The 16,578-nt window shown below is 63.1% G+C and overlaps 1 protein-coding gene across 3 annotated transcripts in view; it reads left to right on the top strand.

Moving 5' to 3' along the window:
- The window catches only part of CACNA1C (calcium voltage-gated channel subunit alpha1 C), a 360,468-nt gene that overhangs the window by 270,098 nt on the left and 73,792 nt on the right, over window positions 1-16,578 (top strand). For all 3 annotated transcript variants that reach the window (XM_072954550.1, XM_072954552.1, XM_072954551.1), the window contains exons 11-13: window positions 2,558-2,584; window positions 9,370-9,530; window positions 10,433-10,658. In XM_072954550.1, the coding sequence (XP_072810651.1) occupies window positions 2,558-2,584; window positions 9,370-9,530; window positions 10,433-10,658 (414 nt within the window). The remainder of the gene's footprint in view (window positions 1-2,557; window positions 2,585-9,369; window positions 9,531-10,432; window positions 10,659-16,578) is intronic.

Raw genomic sequence — 16,578 nt, forward strand, 5'->3', positions numbered from 1 at the left:
CCCAGAGGGCTGTGCGTGGAGCCAGCCCCGAGCAAGCTGAGTCCGAATGGCTCCATCCGTGGAAGGAGAGCCGAGTTCGCCTCTTCCCCCTGAAACAACCCCACTTCTGGGCGAACCCAGCCCTCTCGGCGAGGTCAGCTGCAGGCTGTCTAAGCAGGAGCGGAGGAGACGGGAGGGAGCAGGCCGCGTTCCCAGCACACGGCTGCCGTCACTCAGCCGACACCGGGAGTCTGCACGGCTGGGAAGCAATTATTGTCAAAGTGCTGTTAAAATACGGTGCTAATTACGTTCTTAAGCAGCAGCTTGAGCTTTTTCCAAGTCTTCTCCCCTTTTGGAAGCACACAGACCAGCGCGTGAGACGCTGGATGTGCGTCCCTGGCGGCCACGCTCGGGAAGGCGGGTGGCATGGCTTCTGGAAGGTTCGTCTCGGAGGCCGAGAGCACCTGCAGTTGAACGTACGCCAGGGCCCAGCGCGGGGCTGTGCGCATGGTCTTCTGCGAGTTACCCGCTTTCTCCACCTCCGTGTGCGTCGAGAACTCCTGTGCAACGCGGGGAGCAAGTGGGGAGCGAGGACTCCGAGGGGTCTCAGACCAGGAGGAAGCACCAGCCCCGCGGCCGAGGCGCAGGGTGAGGGTGCAGCTACGGTGCCACATGCTCCCTCTCTCGAGGCCACCCCGTGGGGCAACCAGCTCTCCAGACCCTGAGCCGGACTCACGTCGTGGGAGGTGAAGGCTGTGGAGACCGGGTCCCCCGTCTTCACCAGGTGGGCCCTGTGCTGACCCCTCCTGCACAGGGAGTGCCAGGCCCCGGGCGGAGACTCCGACCTCGGTCTCCAAGGGCTGGGTCGTCTGGCTCCAGACACAGGCCCGGCGAGCAGCGCCCCTTCCTACGTGACGGCATCAGTAACACGGCGCTTAAAGGCAGTGGGTGCTTCCGGCCCAGCAAGGGTGAAGTGCACTGCCAGGCTGAGATGAGCTACCATGGCGAAGCTCAGGCCCCAGTGTGGCGCCCGGGCAGCGTGCTGGGGCACGCAGCTGTGGACGGGGCAGGCTCGCTCCATTCCCTCCTGTTCAGAGCGTCCCAGAGCGCCCAGGGAGGACCCGTAGCCAGTGACCTTGCCCAGCTGGGACCTCATTCCAAACAGGAGCCCTGGTCCACCCGTGCCCGCGTTTCAGACGAGGACACTCAGACCTCGGAGGCCCCACACAGGACTTTTGAAGAACCCGCTTTTGCTCACGACCCACTTGATCTAAGAGGGAGCCTCGCGGGAGGGGTCTGCATCGAAGGCCCCAGAGAGGACCGCTGAGAATCTCTGGGAGAAGGCGGGGGCCGGGCCAGCCCTGTATCGGAGCCGCCGGGCTGAAGGCCACACTGTCCACTGCGGCTGTGTCCCTCAGCGAGGAGAATCTGCTGCCCAGCGAGCAGGGGGCAGCCCCGCTGGCCCCGCTCAGCCTGGCCCGGCTGGAGGAGGGAGCCCCCGCCTGCACCACCCAGGAGCAGCTGGAGCACGTTTGTTTCCCGTGAAACTGTGGCTCCGAGTAAAAACGCTGCCCGCGGCCCAGGTCTCCCCCCACACGCCACGTTAGCGTTAAGTAAACCCTGCGGCCCTCGCGGGCGTCTTTGGGTGGGAAAGGTTATTAGCTGGCGGTTCAGAGCAGGGACATTCTCTGTGCCCCAGAGACACAATCATCTCATGCACGACGGCTCTGCCACCTGTCACACCTTCTGGTTCAATTTCTTTTAATAAAAAACAGGGAGGGGTGGTTCCTCGCGTTGCAGCAGAGCCGACTGTGCTGAGCTGGGACAGCCCGTCTCTGTCCCCTCTTCATCGCTGCCTGGCGCCTGGGGCTCCCATCCAGGCCCCGCCACCCCACAGCCGGCTGGCGCTCCCTCCCTAGACACCAGGGCCCTCCTGACACGCGCCCTGCACGCGCTGCTCCCAGCCCACCCCCACCCAGCCTCCCAGGCCTCGGGGCCTCCTCGGAGGGTCCACCTTTCAGTGGGCCCCCACCAGGACCCTGAGCCAGCCACCAGCACACCTGCCGGTGCTTCTGCCCACAAGTCCCAGGTTCCCAGGGCCGCGCGTGCCTGCCAGCGCCCGGGGTGTGTGCTGGCCCGGGCCGCGGTGGCTCCAGCCCCTCCCCAGCTTATGCTGGCGCTGGCCGGGCTCCTGTCCAGACAGTGCTGGGGTCTCTGCCAGGTGGTCCTGCCCACGTTTCCAGCTGGCGAGGCCCCGCAGCTGCAGGGGGGCCTTCCTGTGCTTGGGGAACTGCCCTTGACACACTGCCCAGCCGTCACTGATGGTCCGAGGACGCGGCACCCCTCTCCAGGGACCAGGTCTCCACATAGAACATGCTAGGTCTGAAGGCTTGTCGGCTGGGCCGGCCTCGTCCCCACGTCCACACACAAACACGCTGGGAGGTGCCGACGAGCGGGGTTCTCTCTCCAAAGTGCAGGTCACGCCCCGTCCACCCAGCCCCCACGTGGCGCCCCGGGAGCGTCTGAGACACAGAGGGAGATGTGTATTGTTTGGTGACATGTCCTTTTTCCCTTTCAGCCACCGGATCTCCAAGTCCAAGTTCAGGTGAGTGAGATGCACGCCGCCCTCCCTTCCTGCAGCCACCGGCTCCACGTCCAGCCCAGGGCTCAGGGTATTGACCTGGCGGGGGGCTGAGCGAGGGGTCCTTTGGAGGCGCTGCTTCTGTTCCTCACGGCTGTCAGAAGGCGGCTCAGGGATCAGACCAGGCTAATTGTTGAGTCTGAGCATCAGGACGTGAGCAGCCCCGGGCCTCGGAGGCTGTGGAACGTCGTGTGTGTCCCTCCCTTACAAGGTGACGTCCAGTGTGGTCACTGGCTGCTCTCGGCCACTCCACATTTGTGGAGCATGTGAGGTGGGGGCACGTGGGGTCTGACACTGCTGCTCCGGAACCTTCTGGGGACCCAGCTCTCCCGCCCCGTCTGCCCTGCCAGCCCCGCCGCCCACACGTCCCGTGGTTCCAACCACACGGACTCCCCGCAGCCCCGGGTCGTGCCCTGGTCTCTCGCACTTCGAGGCATTGCATGGGGCCCTTCTCTGCCTCTGTCCCTGGGTCCCCACGCCTCCCTCTGGAGAACTCAAGCTCCTGTCGAGGACCTGAGATGTTACCGCGTCTCAGCACCTTCCGCCAGTGCCCCTCCGTCCCCGCCTGGCTTGTACCTCTGTCGCCTTCCTCGCCGGGCGTCCCTGTGTGCCTTGAGGGACAGCTTGCAGGGAGCCCAGCTCAGTGCCCGGCCAGGGGCAGGCTGGCCGCCCGCGTGCGTGGGACGGATGAGTGCGGAGTGGGCTGTGAACGGACGCCCACAGAGCCCGCGTGTGCCCAGGAGTGGTGGCTGTTTCTGCTTCATGGCTGATCTTGCTTCCCCGGCCTCACCTCCTGCACAGCAGGAGCATAAATAACACTGATTTCAGTCCAGCTGATCCTCTCCAGGGCGGGGGTGCAGGGCTGGGACTTCAAGACCCTGAAAGTACACAGAGCTCAGTGAGGACCGGCCCTGGGGTCCCCGCGTCCTCTGCTCACACCTCTGATCGGGGGCCTGAGAGGGGCCATCCGGTCAGGGCCCTGCCAGCACAGTCCTGGGCCCCTCTGTTTGCCTCTGATCTTGAAATGGTCGCCTCTGGTCCCTGGCCCCCGGCTCTCTGAGGGCACGGACACCCAGTCCTCCACGGATGGGCCCAGGGACCCAGGATCCCGCCTGCCCCCTGCCACCCATCACTTCCGCACCAGCCTGAGTAAGCTCTCGGCCGAAGGCTGGGTCCCCCAGGGTCGTAGACCCCGTGCTACTCCCAGGAGAGGCAGCACCCCCGCCCCCGCTGTCCAGGCATTTCCGAAGCTTGGTGCCCGGCCTGGGAGTGAGGACACTGGTGTCTGTCTTTCTCATCTCCTGCTGTCACCTCTGCCCCCGTGTTCCGCTGGGACTGGAAGATGCGGGTTCCCCCTTCCTCTTCCTCTCCCTTCCTCTCCAGCCGAGAAAGCCTGGGGGGAGTCTCCCCGGCCCAGCTGTCGTTACGGGGGGAGGGCCCGAGAAACAGCCGTCCCTCTCGCTGCCCTCTCTCCGGCGTCTGGAGAAGTGGCGTGTACCCAGTAGGGGCCTAATAAATACTCAGTGAACGGAGGACTGGACGATTGTCCTGCCCCGGGGAGACAGCAGGCCAAACACGGCCTCAGACGAAGTTTCCGCCTTACAGCCAAAGCCGAGAAAGCACGTCGCGCCGCGGACAGTTCCAGAGCCCCCACCCCCACCCAGTGAGAGAGTCAAGGGGGGTAGAACTACCTTGAGAACGCCCCCAAAGCATCCTCCTCGTCCCGCGACCGTGAGTGCGGCGTGAAGGAACGTGCGGGCGCGTGAGCGAGTGAGCCGGCGCTCGGAGGGCAGGGGAGCCGCCCCGGGCTCGTGCGGCGTCTGCAGTGCGGGATGGCCCGGGAGACCGGGGTGTCTAGGCTGTAAACTGTGCTCGTGAAGAGGAGGGGGCGGGGTCCCCCAGGCCCGGGACTCTGCTGCCCCCGCCCGCGGGTACCAGATCGGCCTCTGGGAAGGGCGCCCTCCGCTGCGGCTCCTTCTCGGACACAGAAGTGCGGAGGGCAGGCCCTGTGCTCGTCCCCAAAGGCTAGTGCTGCTCGGCGGGCACCGTCAGTAAACCCGTGTCCAGAGGAGGATGCTGGGCTGCGAGCGGTCCGGGGCCACGTGGCCCACGCACGGCCGCGGAGCCGTGTGTCTGGGGTGTGGAGTAGAAACAAAACTGGCCACATGCACTCTTCTTAAAACTTTCTAGCAGCCACGTTCAAAACGTACCAAGGAACAGGTGAAATTAATCTTAATACAGCTTGTTTAACCCAACGGGTCTGAACGTTCTAACGTATATGGTTAATATTTAGAAAATGAACGGGGTGGTCTACGCTCATGTTTTGACCGAGTCTTTGCAAGGCAGCGTGCTTTTTGCACTGACTGCACGTCTCAGCTTGGACCGGCCGCATCCTGGTGCTCCGTAGCCCCGTGTGGCCGGTGGCTCCCGCGCTGGACAGTGTGCCGGTAGAGGGTCAGATGGCAGCCACCTTGTCCACACCCCGTGGGTCACTGACGGTGTCTGTTTAGGGAGAATCAAAGACGGGATGGATTGGGAATGCCATCAAGACGATCAAGGTCGACCCTGGGCACTCTCACCCCTCTGCCTGTCTGATGATGGAACAGGAGAGAGCCCACTCACACCGGGGAAAGGGAGGGAGAATTTTGCAGCTCAGGAGCCCCTCGTAAGGGGGGAGGGCGTAGCTCAGGGGCAGAGCGCACGCTTGGCGCGCACGAGGTCCTGGGTTCAGTCCCCAGCGCCACCTCTGAGAATGAATAGATACCTAAACCTAATCACCTCCCCTGCCAAAAAGAAGAAACAGTAACCTCGCAGACAGTGAAGAACCTGTTTTACTCCCACAGATAATCTAACGTGGGAGTTGGAGAAAACACAGGCTGAAACAGTAGTTGAGATGCTAGAATCTGAGCTTCAAACTGGCCCGTTCCGCTGGCCAGACGGGGCGCTGCAAAGTCACAGGGCTTTTGAAGAAGTATTAGAAGAGAGGTGTCAGGGAAACTTGGGCCACCAGCGGGCGTAGCGTGCGGCTGTCCCCCTGGTCAGCCAAGCCTCCGTCTCGAGGAATTAGAGACATCAAGGAATTTCGCGGCATCGGGGGCTCAGAAGAGGCTCTGAACAGCCACGAGCAAGCGGTCCTGCCGTCTTCCGCGGCTTGAAGGGACTGGTCAGACAGGCGTCGGGCTTCGGACCTGGACTCCACGGAGTTGGCGTGAGCCCACGGGGGTCTGCAGCTGGGAGGCCTGCCCGCAGTAGGGCACACACCCAGGTTGCCCCAGCCTCTAGCACCCCATTTGTTAAGCTACTTTTGCATAAAGCAAGTCAGTGCAATGCTTTCCGGTTGCTTACTCTCAGCCTTGTGAAAGGGGAGACGGGCAGCTGCTCTAGCGGCCGGAGGAGCCCGGCGGCCGCCCTGCCGTGCTGTCCGCTGTTCCAGCGGCGCGCCAGGGGTCCGGGGCCAGGCAGGCTCTCTCAGGCACCGCCCTCGCCTCTCCCGACCCCATCCCTGGCCGCTGGCCGGCTGGGGCTCCTGAGCCTCGTCTGCAGCCGGGAGTGAGTGGGTGTGTGTAGGGCCTGTCTCTGGTGCCCTCCCAGCTCGCCCGCCCTGTGCCCCCCTGAGTGCTGCGGGTGACGGGTCCCTCACAAAGGGCGGGACACAGCCCCTCTCCCTCAGGACCTTGTGAGCTGAGTGGAGAGGCAAGAGCCCTGGAACAGGGATGCTGACACAGGGAGCGGGATGTCCCTTCCTCGGGGAGCCGTGCTGGCTGGGCGCCCTGCCCTGCGCCCCGAGGCACCTCCACTAAGCCTGCTGGCACTAAGCACCCCCCAGAACGCCCTCCAGTGTCCGTATCACCCTTGTGAGTGTCACACAGACAGACTCAGTGGTACCTGGCCCCTGGTAGACCCTTAATACATATTTCTTGAACGTGTAGCTAAGGCAGTGATGCAGACAGTGAGTGTGCCGAGACCGGGGCGGCTGGAACAGTGCAGCCTGGGGAAGCTGGCCTCCAGCTGAGCCCAAGGCCCTAAAGGACCTGGGCGGGGAGGTCCTGATGGCGGGGGCAGTCGTGTCGGTGGACAGGTGGCAGGAGCAGGCCCAGGGCGGGGAAGAGGCCAGGTGCACGTGGGGTGAGGGAGCAGGGCGCTCCCAAGGCAGCCCAGGGGACACGTCCCGCCCTCCCTCCTCGCCCAGGGCCACGTCCGGGAAGCTCTGTTTCCAGGGTGAGTGGGTCCCCAGCGAGTGTGGAGGGAGCGTGAACATCAAGCAGAGTTCCCTCCCTGCTTTATCATTGAACTTCTGTATCCTCCGTGCACCCGTAAACACACAAGTAAACGTACACGTTCTGAGAAGCCGTCACAGTCGTCGTGCGGTAGGAAGCATTGCTGGGGAGTCGGCTCAAGCGGGGCTGCGTTGTGAGGGCAGGAGGTGTGTAGTTACCTCTGAATACTTTCTCCGGGCAGTAATTACTCCACACCCACCCCAGGGCACGCGGCTCCCCGGGCGGCTGGTTTCCACAGCCGCCCTGCGGGGGCCCAGCCCTGCAGACCCCCGGCCAGGCCTGAGCCCCGAGCCCCACACCCAGTGCCCCCGGGGGAAGCAGAGCAGGACCAGGCTCTGGGCCCCAAACGGAGCTGGAGTCAGTGCCTCCAAACCACGGAAGAAGGCAGGCTTGGCCCCTTTGGGCTGAGTCACGGTTACCAGCGATTTCTGTAAAGGAGATGGATGGTCTCTGGTGAAAACACATTCTCTGCAACTACAATGTAAGCTATTTAAGACCCGATGTAAGTTTGTCCTGAAAATTCATTTTTCTGCGGGAAAAAAGTCTTCCCAAATGTCCCTACGTCATCACTAACCACCGTCGCCCTGGCGAGAGCAGGTTCCCAGACCCGAGGCCCAGCCCCTCCGGAGGCTGCCCACACGGACGGCCCCCGGCCCTGGTCCCGCTCCCCCACCCCCGTCCTCACTCTCGCACCCGGCGGTGTGTCTGGAGGACGGGGCCCCCACGGTGCGTTTGGAAACCGTAATTTTCTGACCCCCAGGCGTTTCTTCCCCGTGCAGTGGATTTCCCCCAGGTGGCAGCAAGGGTCCCCTGCAGGGTTCGGGGCTCTCTGGGGGTGCCTGCCCGCTGCACCAGTGGCGGGGGGTCAGGTCGACCCGCCGGTCCCTTCTTCCCTCCCACAGCTCTGGGGAGGACCTGGATGTGCTCCTCAGCTCCTCATCTCAGGACAGGCGTCAGCAAGGTTGTGGCAGCTTGATTTCCCACGGGCCGTAGGGAGGGAATAAAGCCAAGCCCTCCTGAAGGCCGTCAGGGCGGGTGGAGGACGCACAAGGCCAGGGTCTGCAGCCCCGGAAGCTGGAGCGGCGTGCGCGCGTGGAGGCAGGCACGCAGGACTGTGCCGGCGTCTCCCCTCCCACCTCCTGTCCCCACGCCGTGGTTCTGCCCCTGGCAGCCCAGTGGGGGTCCCTACAGGCCCAAACTACGAGGACCTCAGGGCATCTCCCAGGCCAAGCCCCCCACCCTGCGCAGGGCGCCCTCTCGGCCCCAGCACCGCCCCCCTTTCTGGTCTGCGCCCCTGTCTGTCAAGGGGGCCCCTCCCAGCCGAGACCCTTGGCGGCCCCGCCACGCCTTCCTCCCTCACTCTGCACTCGCGGTCGGGGTCAAGGCCTGCTGATTCTGCCTCCGAAATCGGGGTCAATATGTGTCCTCTCTCTGTCACTAAAGCCGTGCCTTCGTCACCTTCACCCCGACGGCTGACCAAATGTTCCCCGTACGGTCCCCGCCTGGACGCTGACAAAGCGGCTGTTTCTGTTGGTGGTTTGGCTTTCTAGAACCAGGTCCCCTCCTGAGTGCCCGGCGGGGCCCTGGCGTCTCCCCGGCACCCTCTCCTTCCCCCGTCCTTCCCCCCTTGCACCGTGTTGGTCAGAGGACAAGCCACAGACCCCTCCGTCGCAGAGTTGTAGAGTACAGGTGCTCCTTGGGACCATCCAGCTTAACGCTGGGCGCCCTCAGGGACACTGGAAAGCCACGGGGGGACGTGACTGAGCACCGAGGGCATTTCCCGGGTTTTCGGCGTGGCCCGACCCCCAGACAGTCAGATTTAACTGGTTTGGGCCGGGGCCTGAGTACTGGTGGGCGTTTCGTTATTTTTCTAACGTTACCCCAGGAAATTCTCTGCACGGCCAGGCTGGACAATCACCCAGGGAAGCCTCTAACCCAGAGCAGCTGGAGGAGGGTGCGGGCCGGGCTGGGAGCCCCCCTGGGCTCGGCCCCAGGCTGGGGCCTGTCCAGGTGCCCGACCCCCAGGGCCCTCCGTGTCCGCCTGAAAGTCAGGACAACCCCAGCTTTGCAGAGCTCTTTAGAGAGTCAGGGAGAAGGCCTGAGAGGTGCCTTCACACATGGCCACGGTCCCTCGTGCTGACGCCGCGGCCACACTGTGACGCTCCTGACAAGCGCAGCGCTCCCTCGAGGGAGACTGTTCTTGTGAAATGCAGATGCCTCCCTTCAGCTCTAGGCCAGACCCCGACGAGGCTGGGGGCTGGTCCCAGACGAGAGGGCCAAGGTCCCGGCGGAGCAGGGACACCCCACGTCCACACAGCCGAGCGGTGAGCGGGCGACCCTGGTGAAGGCTCGTCTGCCCACCACAGGCTGCGCGGGGAGCCTGTGATGCAGGCTCAGGGGAGAGAGGCGGCCAGTGCGGTGCGCTCCGGGCTGGGGGCCTGAATCTCACACCACCTCCCTGCCCCTCTCCAGCCGCTACTGGCGCCGATGGAACCGGTTCTGCAGGAGGAAATGCCGTGCGGCCGTGAAGTCGAGCATCTTCTACTGGCTGGTCATCTTCCTGGTGTTCCTCAACACGCTCACCATCGCCTCCGAGCACTACAACCAGCCCCACTGGCTCACGGAGGTCCAAGGTGAGGGGCAGCCCCAGCCGGCCCGCTCTGCTCGGCCTGGCCCAGCCCTGGTCACGGGGCCGGAGACACCGAGGGCCTGGCAGCTCTTGAGCTGCTAAAACACACGCTCGCTGTAGACAGACGGGGTCCCCTGGCCGGGCCCACACCTTCTGCCTGCCCCGACGGTCACTGCTGGGTCCCGGGACACGGACAAAGCTGCAGCGTTTGGCCCTGTGAGATCCATGGCTGCGAGCTGCCCCAGTGGGACGTTCAGTCCCTGCGGCCGGGGCACAGTCTCTGGTGTGCTTGGCCGAACTTGGACCGGGGTAGGGGGCGAGCATGAGGGCAGGGAGTGGGCGGCGGGGCCGACACGTGCTCGGGAGGAAGCGAGGTGTCATTACCCAGGAGCTGGGGAGGGGCATCTCCCAAGCCCCCTCAGTCCCCTACCTTTCCCAGTTTTAGTTTCATGCGGTAAAAAGGCTAAACTTTGTATTCCATCTTAAAAACAAAAAAGGCACCAGGAAGTCCTGGACAGCGGTCGGTCCCACCACCCTTCCCTGGGCCCCAGAAGGGATCCCACTGGCCAGAGCCTTGGCTCGGACCCTGGGTGTCAGGCGGCCATGGCCCGGATGTGGAGGTGTCTCCCAGAACCTGGGCAGACTCGGGCCCTGGCTCCCTCCCACTCTGGGCTGATCGGTTTGGGCAGACAGCTCAGCCCTCAAACCTCTCTTCTCTGCAAAATGGGGGCCACGCCAGCCAGCCGGCCGGCAGAGCCACCGTGAGGAGCGGGCCAGGGGAGGGGCCGAGGTGGGGGCCGGGGGACACTGCTGTGCACCCTCTCCCGCCGGCTCCACTGGAGGGAAGCGTGTGGCGGCGAGCCCAACCCTCATGGCGCCCCCTGCCCTCGTGTGCGGTCCCCACAGACACGGCCAACAAGGCCCTGCTGGCCCTCTTCACGGCCGAGATGCTGCTCAAGATGTACAGCCTGGGGCTGCAGGCCTACTTCGTGTCGCTCTTCAACCGTTTCGACTGCTTCATCGTGTGCGGCGGCATCCTGGAGACCATCCTGGTGGAGACCAAGGTCATGTCCCCACTGGGCATCTCCGTGCTGAGATGCGTCCGCCTCCTGCGCATATTTAAGATCACGAGGTACGTGGGCCACTTGGCGGGGCGGGTGGGGGTCTGTCCTGGGCTCCCGCGTGTCTTGAGGCGGCCCACGCGTGAGCGGCCTCGGGGTTTGCTCCTGGTGTGAAGGAAGCCCAGGCGTGGCCGCCTCTGTCCTCTGCTTCCCAGGCCCCTCTCCCACAAGGTCACAGGTGGCTTCCGGAGGCCAAGCCCCCACATTTGAGTTCAGGGCCGGAGAAGGGAGGGGACGGGGCAAGGGGCTGTCAGCTCTTCCAGGCACTCCTGGAAGTTCAGCAGTGACTCCATTCTCCGGCCGCCCGGCTGCTAGAGACAGAACCATGACAAACGCAGGCACGATTCCTCGACGGTGCCCTCCGCCCACCCCCGTCCCCCCGAGGCCATGGTCTCCCCGAGTCTCCTGGGCACCCGGCGATCCTCAGGACGAGGACAGGAGGGGTGGGGAGCAGACACACCCTCCAGGACCGGCACCTCTGGCTGCTGCGCCCCGCTCTGGGCGGTGAAGTCGGTGTGCTGTGTCACATTCATCATTCCTAAGCAGCTTTGTTGAGATGCAGTTCACACATTCTATAACCCACCGTTTTAAAAAGCACAATTCAGTGACTTTTTTCACATATTCACGGGTTGCAGCCATCACCGCAATCTAGTTTTAGAACATTTCCATCCCCACAGGAGACCCCCCCCCCGTGCGGCCACCGGCCCCCTCAGACCCGCCCGCCCTGGACAGTCCCATCAGCGGAGGCGCGCCCTCGGCCGTGTCTCGGGACTTGTTCCTCTCGCCTGGCGTGCTGGTTTCACGTTCCCCCCATGTCCTGCGCGGATCAGCACCACATCCCTTTTTGTGGCCGAGCCGTGTTGCGTTATACGGGTCTGGACAGTGTCTTGTTTACTCGTCCGTCCGCTGGTGGGCGCTGGGTGGACTTCTGCCTTCGGCTCCCGTGAGCGACGCCGCCAGGAGGCATCTGCGCTCAGGGTCTGTGGGGATGTGTGTTTCCACGTCTCTCTGATACCTGCCTCGGAGCAGGCTTCTAGGTCTTTCGAGATTTGTAGAGTTAGGATTCCGAGGAAGCGTCACCGCTTTCCAAAGAGACCGGACCGTTTTGCATCCCCTCTGGTGATGCCGGAGCCTTCCAGTTTCTCCACGTTCTCATTTCTAACGAAAGAGTGACATAGACCAGAAAGCACCAGAGCGCCCCACCTGAACGTAGGCAGTAGAAGCCTTTGAGACGTGTGTCTGAGTCGCAGGACAATGTGTGTCTCTCCCTGTGGCGTGTGGTCATTTTGGGGGGACAAGGCAGAAACACCAGGGGGAGGGGTTCAAACTGCCCCGGAGGACCAGCCTCCTCGCCCGAGTCTGAGAGTGGGGACTGGACCCCTCGGTGGTCCCTGAGCGGGGAAGGGGGTGGGCTGGTGTCGTCCGTGCCCGGCCCTGGAGTTCACCGTCCTGCTCAGGGTGCTGTCAGCTTGACTGGGGGCTTTGGGGTGCAGGGGACCCCGGCTGTTCCTGTCCTCCTCCCAGCTCCCCCAGCACCCCCTGCCCTGCACACGCCTGTTCCCAGGGTGTGGTCAAGGGTCAGGCGAGAAAAGGCGTTTGGAGAGTCCAGTTCAGCTCCAGGCACAGGGGACCCTGGGCCGCGGAGCGTCTGCGGTGACTGAGTGTAACTGCTGTCATCACCAGGAGACGGAAGAGGCGGGGAGGCGCTCACGGTCGACACGCACTCCCTCTGCCTGTATTTGCTCGTCTGCCGAGTGCACACTGTGTCCGGCTTCGAGGCAGGAAAACAGGCTGCATGGAGCAGCCTGAACCCCGGAGAAGAGGACGGTCTGGCGGGGGAGATGGAGTCCCTTCATGGGAGACAATTAAAGGAAACTCTAAGAGAGAATGAAATGAGCTGGCGACATGGGCAGGGGGCACCTGCAGTGGGAAACTGGGGACCGGAGAGCCTCCCTGGGGAAGGCTTAATGTCAGCAGGCAGACTCACAGGACACGCAGGGTTTAAACCCCCCGTTTGACACTCTGGGGTGACAACTCCTCCCCCAAAGAAGAGCTCTTCCTGGGTGTCCTGGGCATCGTGACCCACGGAAAACCCTCCGCCCACAATGAAAGTCGGAGAAGGAGGAGCGTGAGCTCCGTGCCAGGGCGTGACCCCAGCGCCGCCTCGCCCGCTCCGTTGGCCCTGCGGTGACCTGCGGGAGAGGTGAGGACGGGGTGCTGCCACCACCACTCCCACTTGCAGAGGAGCGAACTGTGGCTTAGCGAGTTCAGTCGCTCGCCTGGGGTCGAAAGACTGCTCGGGGGTAACGCTGCACTTGCGAGGTTCCCTGCCCTTCACCGTGATCGGGACGGCAGGGTGGGCATCTGGACCTCCAGACAGGACGCGGGATTTTTACTGATTCTCGTCATCAGAGAATTCAGCAGCCCCACTCTCTCCTCCTGGAGTCCTGCAAAAGCTACTTTTAATTTAGAGTTTCTAGTGCCTCTTAAGTCGTCCTCAAAAGCCCCTGTGTTTGGAGCTTTGTTTTTGTTTCTTAAATTCTTATAGAAAAGAATTCTTGCTCCTGGACACTGTCATCGCATCTTGAAGAGATTTAACACTCATTCTGTTTTTCATCAGCAATTTGTCTATTTCTGACCCGAAACTACTGCCAAGAAACCATTTTTAAATCTGTCTTTGTCGGAGAGCTTCCCACAGCCCCTCCGCGAGGAGGGTTAGTGGTCTTTCCAGAGCTCTACAAAGCCTGTAAACAGAATAATTTCATTATCTAATTGGAAGTTACTTTGGCAAAGGCCGTCTTCCTGTTTTCCAGTCTCTGTCCGAACCCTCTGGGGGCTTTTGGAAAAGAACAGAGCCTGGCTGTGGGGGGATCCGTGCCCCCTCCGAACCTGGTCTCCAGTACATTCCAGTGACCAAGAAAGTGCCTAAAATAGGCTGGGAACGGACGCGGTGGTCCCCTGAGACAGGCCGTCTGCGCCTGGCCCTTCCGTCAGACGAGTCTGTCCCTCCCTCTCGTAAAACCGCTCGGAGAGAACGGTGCGACGTCCGGCTGCTGCTGGTTTCGCCGTGTTTCCTGGACCAGCGACTGTGATTCTCGAACCCCGCTGAACCCCTTGCAGCGTGTGTTGGGGACCCCCACCCTCGAGATTTCCCCGGACACTGCCAGGGAGCTCCGTCCGAGCTGGTGGCCCAATGGCCTCCCTTGGAGAAACTCAGGCCTAATCTCTGCTCTGCCCTTGGCCCACTGTCTTGTCTAAAACCACGAACGTTCACATTAAAGTAGAAACTTTGATTCGTTCATCTTCTCTCTCCTCCGTCCTGGAGGCCCCACCACGTGAAGACTGGACTTCTGGTGGCTCTTGCCTGAGAAAACTCATGCGATAAAGAGCTAATAGGAACCCAGTGAGGTTCAGAACTAATTTTCGTTTTATGAGTTCCTGCACGCCTGGGACACCTGAAGAGCGGTTCCGTCAACGCCAGACAGAGACCGAGGACACTGGACGCGGGGCCTCCTGCAGCCCGGCCGCCCTCCCCTCACTCGGGCCTGGGCTGGAAGAGCCGGGGCACACCGGCCCAGATCAGCGGTCTCAGCTGTGGCCTCATGGCACTTCCACGCACCCAGACCCGCTGAACACTGCGTGGTGGGTAATTGCCAGGAGCTAAAATACCAGAATTGACAAATGGTTTCTTTTTAAAAAACTAAATGCAAGGAAATGCAGTGTCGTTGTCATGACGCCCTCACGCTGGGTCCCAGTGCTCTGTGATGGGCAGGAGCCGGCGGGCAGAAGTCTGCGGTGTATGAGGACAATGAGCCTACTTAGAGTTTCCGGCATTTTGTCAAAATCTGAGCATACAGGGGGAGCACACTGTATATAAGGATCACCCGTCCTGTGGGTCTCATTTTTTAAAAAAAGACTGGGAGCCCCGCACCAGACGGTGCGGGTTGTTGGCTGAGCGCTCACAGGGCTGTGGGCGGGGGTCGCAGGGCAGGAAGGCCGGGAGCCTCCCGAGAACGCAGGGGCGCATGCGGCCACGGCTTTGTTCTCTGTGGGTAGGTGGCCCCGGGCCTTGCAGCCGTGGTGGACGGGCCCCTCCTCATGCTCTGAGGCTCATGGGCCCTCGTGTTGTCTGGTCTCGGTGCCCGGTTTGCCCTCGGTCAGCCGCCCTGACGCGCACTCCGCGGGGAGCGGAAGTCCCATTCTCACAGTGCTGGTTTGCGAGCACGCCGAGTCCCCGCAGCCCTGCTGCGTCCCCTCTTAAACCTTCCGTCCTTCTCTTTCTCCAGCACTCCTCTGCCGCGGCTCCCTCCCCAGACCCTGAGGTGGGGGCCCCCCACTCTGCACAGACCGACCCCTGGTGAGCGTGAGCACCCGGGCCCCATACCCCGAGGCCCTGGCCTTTTGCAAGCCCTGCAGACTCTGAACGTCCCATGTCCCTGCTAGAGTCTGGGGGAGCCTCAGAGCCACCCCCACCTGCCACCCCCACCCTCTCAGGGCCCCAGGGAGGCTCCGAGCTCACTTGGGGACGTTATTAACAAGGTTCCCATGGCTCAGACCCCAGAGCCGGCAGGCCGGCTGTGGGCCAGGAGGCTGCCTGTTCTCGGGGATTAGGAAGACAGGTGGGGACTACCTCGTGCTCCCCGACACAACCACCAGCCGACTAGGGGGCTCTGAGCAGCCATGTCACCCCAAAGCTCAGGGACAGGCCTGCCAAGTGCCCAGGCCAAGGCCAGGCCGCCTGCCAGCACGACCGGCTCGTGTCCCCGTGCGGGTTCTGTCTCCCGCGTGACCGGGGCCTCCGAGCAGACTGGGAAGACCGGCCCTTGGATTTGTTATCTGGGCGGGGTTTGACTCTAGAGTAGGAAACGTGAAGTGTGGGGCCCGGGCCTAGAATGGAGCCGGGACTAAGCTGGCAGGCCCCCGGACCCTGACTCTAGAGTCCGCAGCCCAGCTAACGGCCAGTGCGGCCTCCCGGCGTCCCTCCAGGCTCTGCTGAATCCGACAGGACCGGACTGGCCTGGTCCTCAGGCTCCCACCCCAGAGAGGCTGGCCTCCCCCACGAGTGAACTGCCTGCTTCCCCAGGCCACCTCACCTGACCCTCGGCCCCCACCACTTCCGCCCTCGGCCCCGCCACAGACTCCCCGCACGACGTCTGCTGTGAGGTGGTCCAGCACTGTAACAGATCAGCTCCCCCAGGCTGGGCGGGCTCCTTCCTGCTCCTCAGGCAGCACCGTTGGGACAGATATAAATTTAGTGATGACCTCTCTGGAGCTGAGAGGCGGTGGGACGGAGCATTTGCAAAGCGCCCCAGAGCTGTGGGCGCCGGCACTTTGAAGATCTTTTATTTATAGCAGGCTCGGGGCTCTGCTCTGTACCCAGAGCACAGAGGGCGGCCCTGAGCTCTTTGAAGCAAAAGTTCACAAGATGAATGTTCCGGTTCACGCAAGGCCGGGGCCTTTTCCACCCTCAGGAGAAGGCAGAGAGCCCGAGGCGGACAGAGCAGGGAGCAGGATGCAGATAAAGGTCCCTGAGCAGCGTTGGTACCTGGACCCCGCGGCAGAGGGGAGGGGGCCAAGGTGAAGCCGGAGAGTTTAGGGAACAAAGAACCTGGCAGGGAAAGCCCCCGTGCGCACCTGCCGCAGGTGGAGGGGTGGCGGGGTGGGGAACACTTGGGCGAGAGGGGGCCGGAGACGTGGAGAACTGACCGAGGACTTGACCCCGCACGACTTGGGGGAGGGAGGGCCATCTCAGAGCCGGCTGTGCTTGGGGGCTGAGACCCGCGACGCTGGAGGACTCCTCTGTGTCCGGGGACGCACACGGGCGTCACTGCGAGGAGGGGGCTCCGTGCTCCTGGTTTCTCTAGGAGGTCGGAGACGCTAACTCCTTTGATCTGCTGGTGCGCGCTTCTCCTCAAAGCGCTTGCTTTCTTG

Source organism: Vicugna pacos, chromosome 34 (assembly GCF_048564905.1).
Source record: "Vicugna pacos chromosome 34, VicPac4, whole genome shotgun sequence".
NCBI classification, from domain to species: Eukaryota; Metazoa; Chordata; class Mammalia; order Artiodactyla; family Camelidae; genus Vicugna; species Vicugna pacos.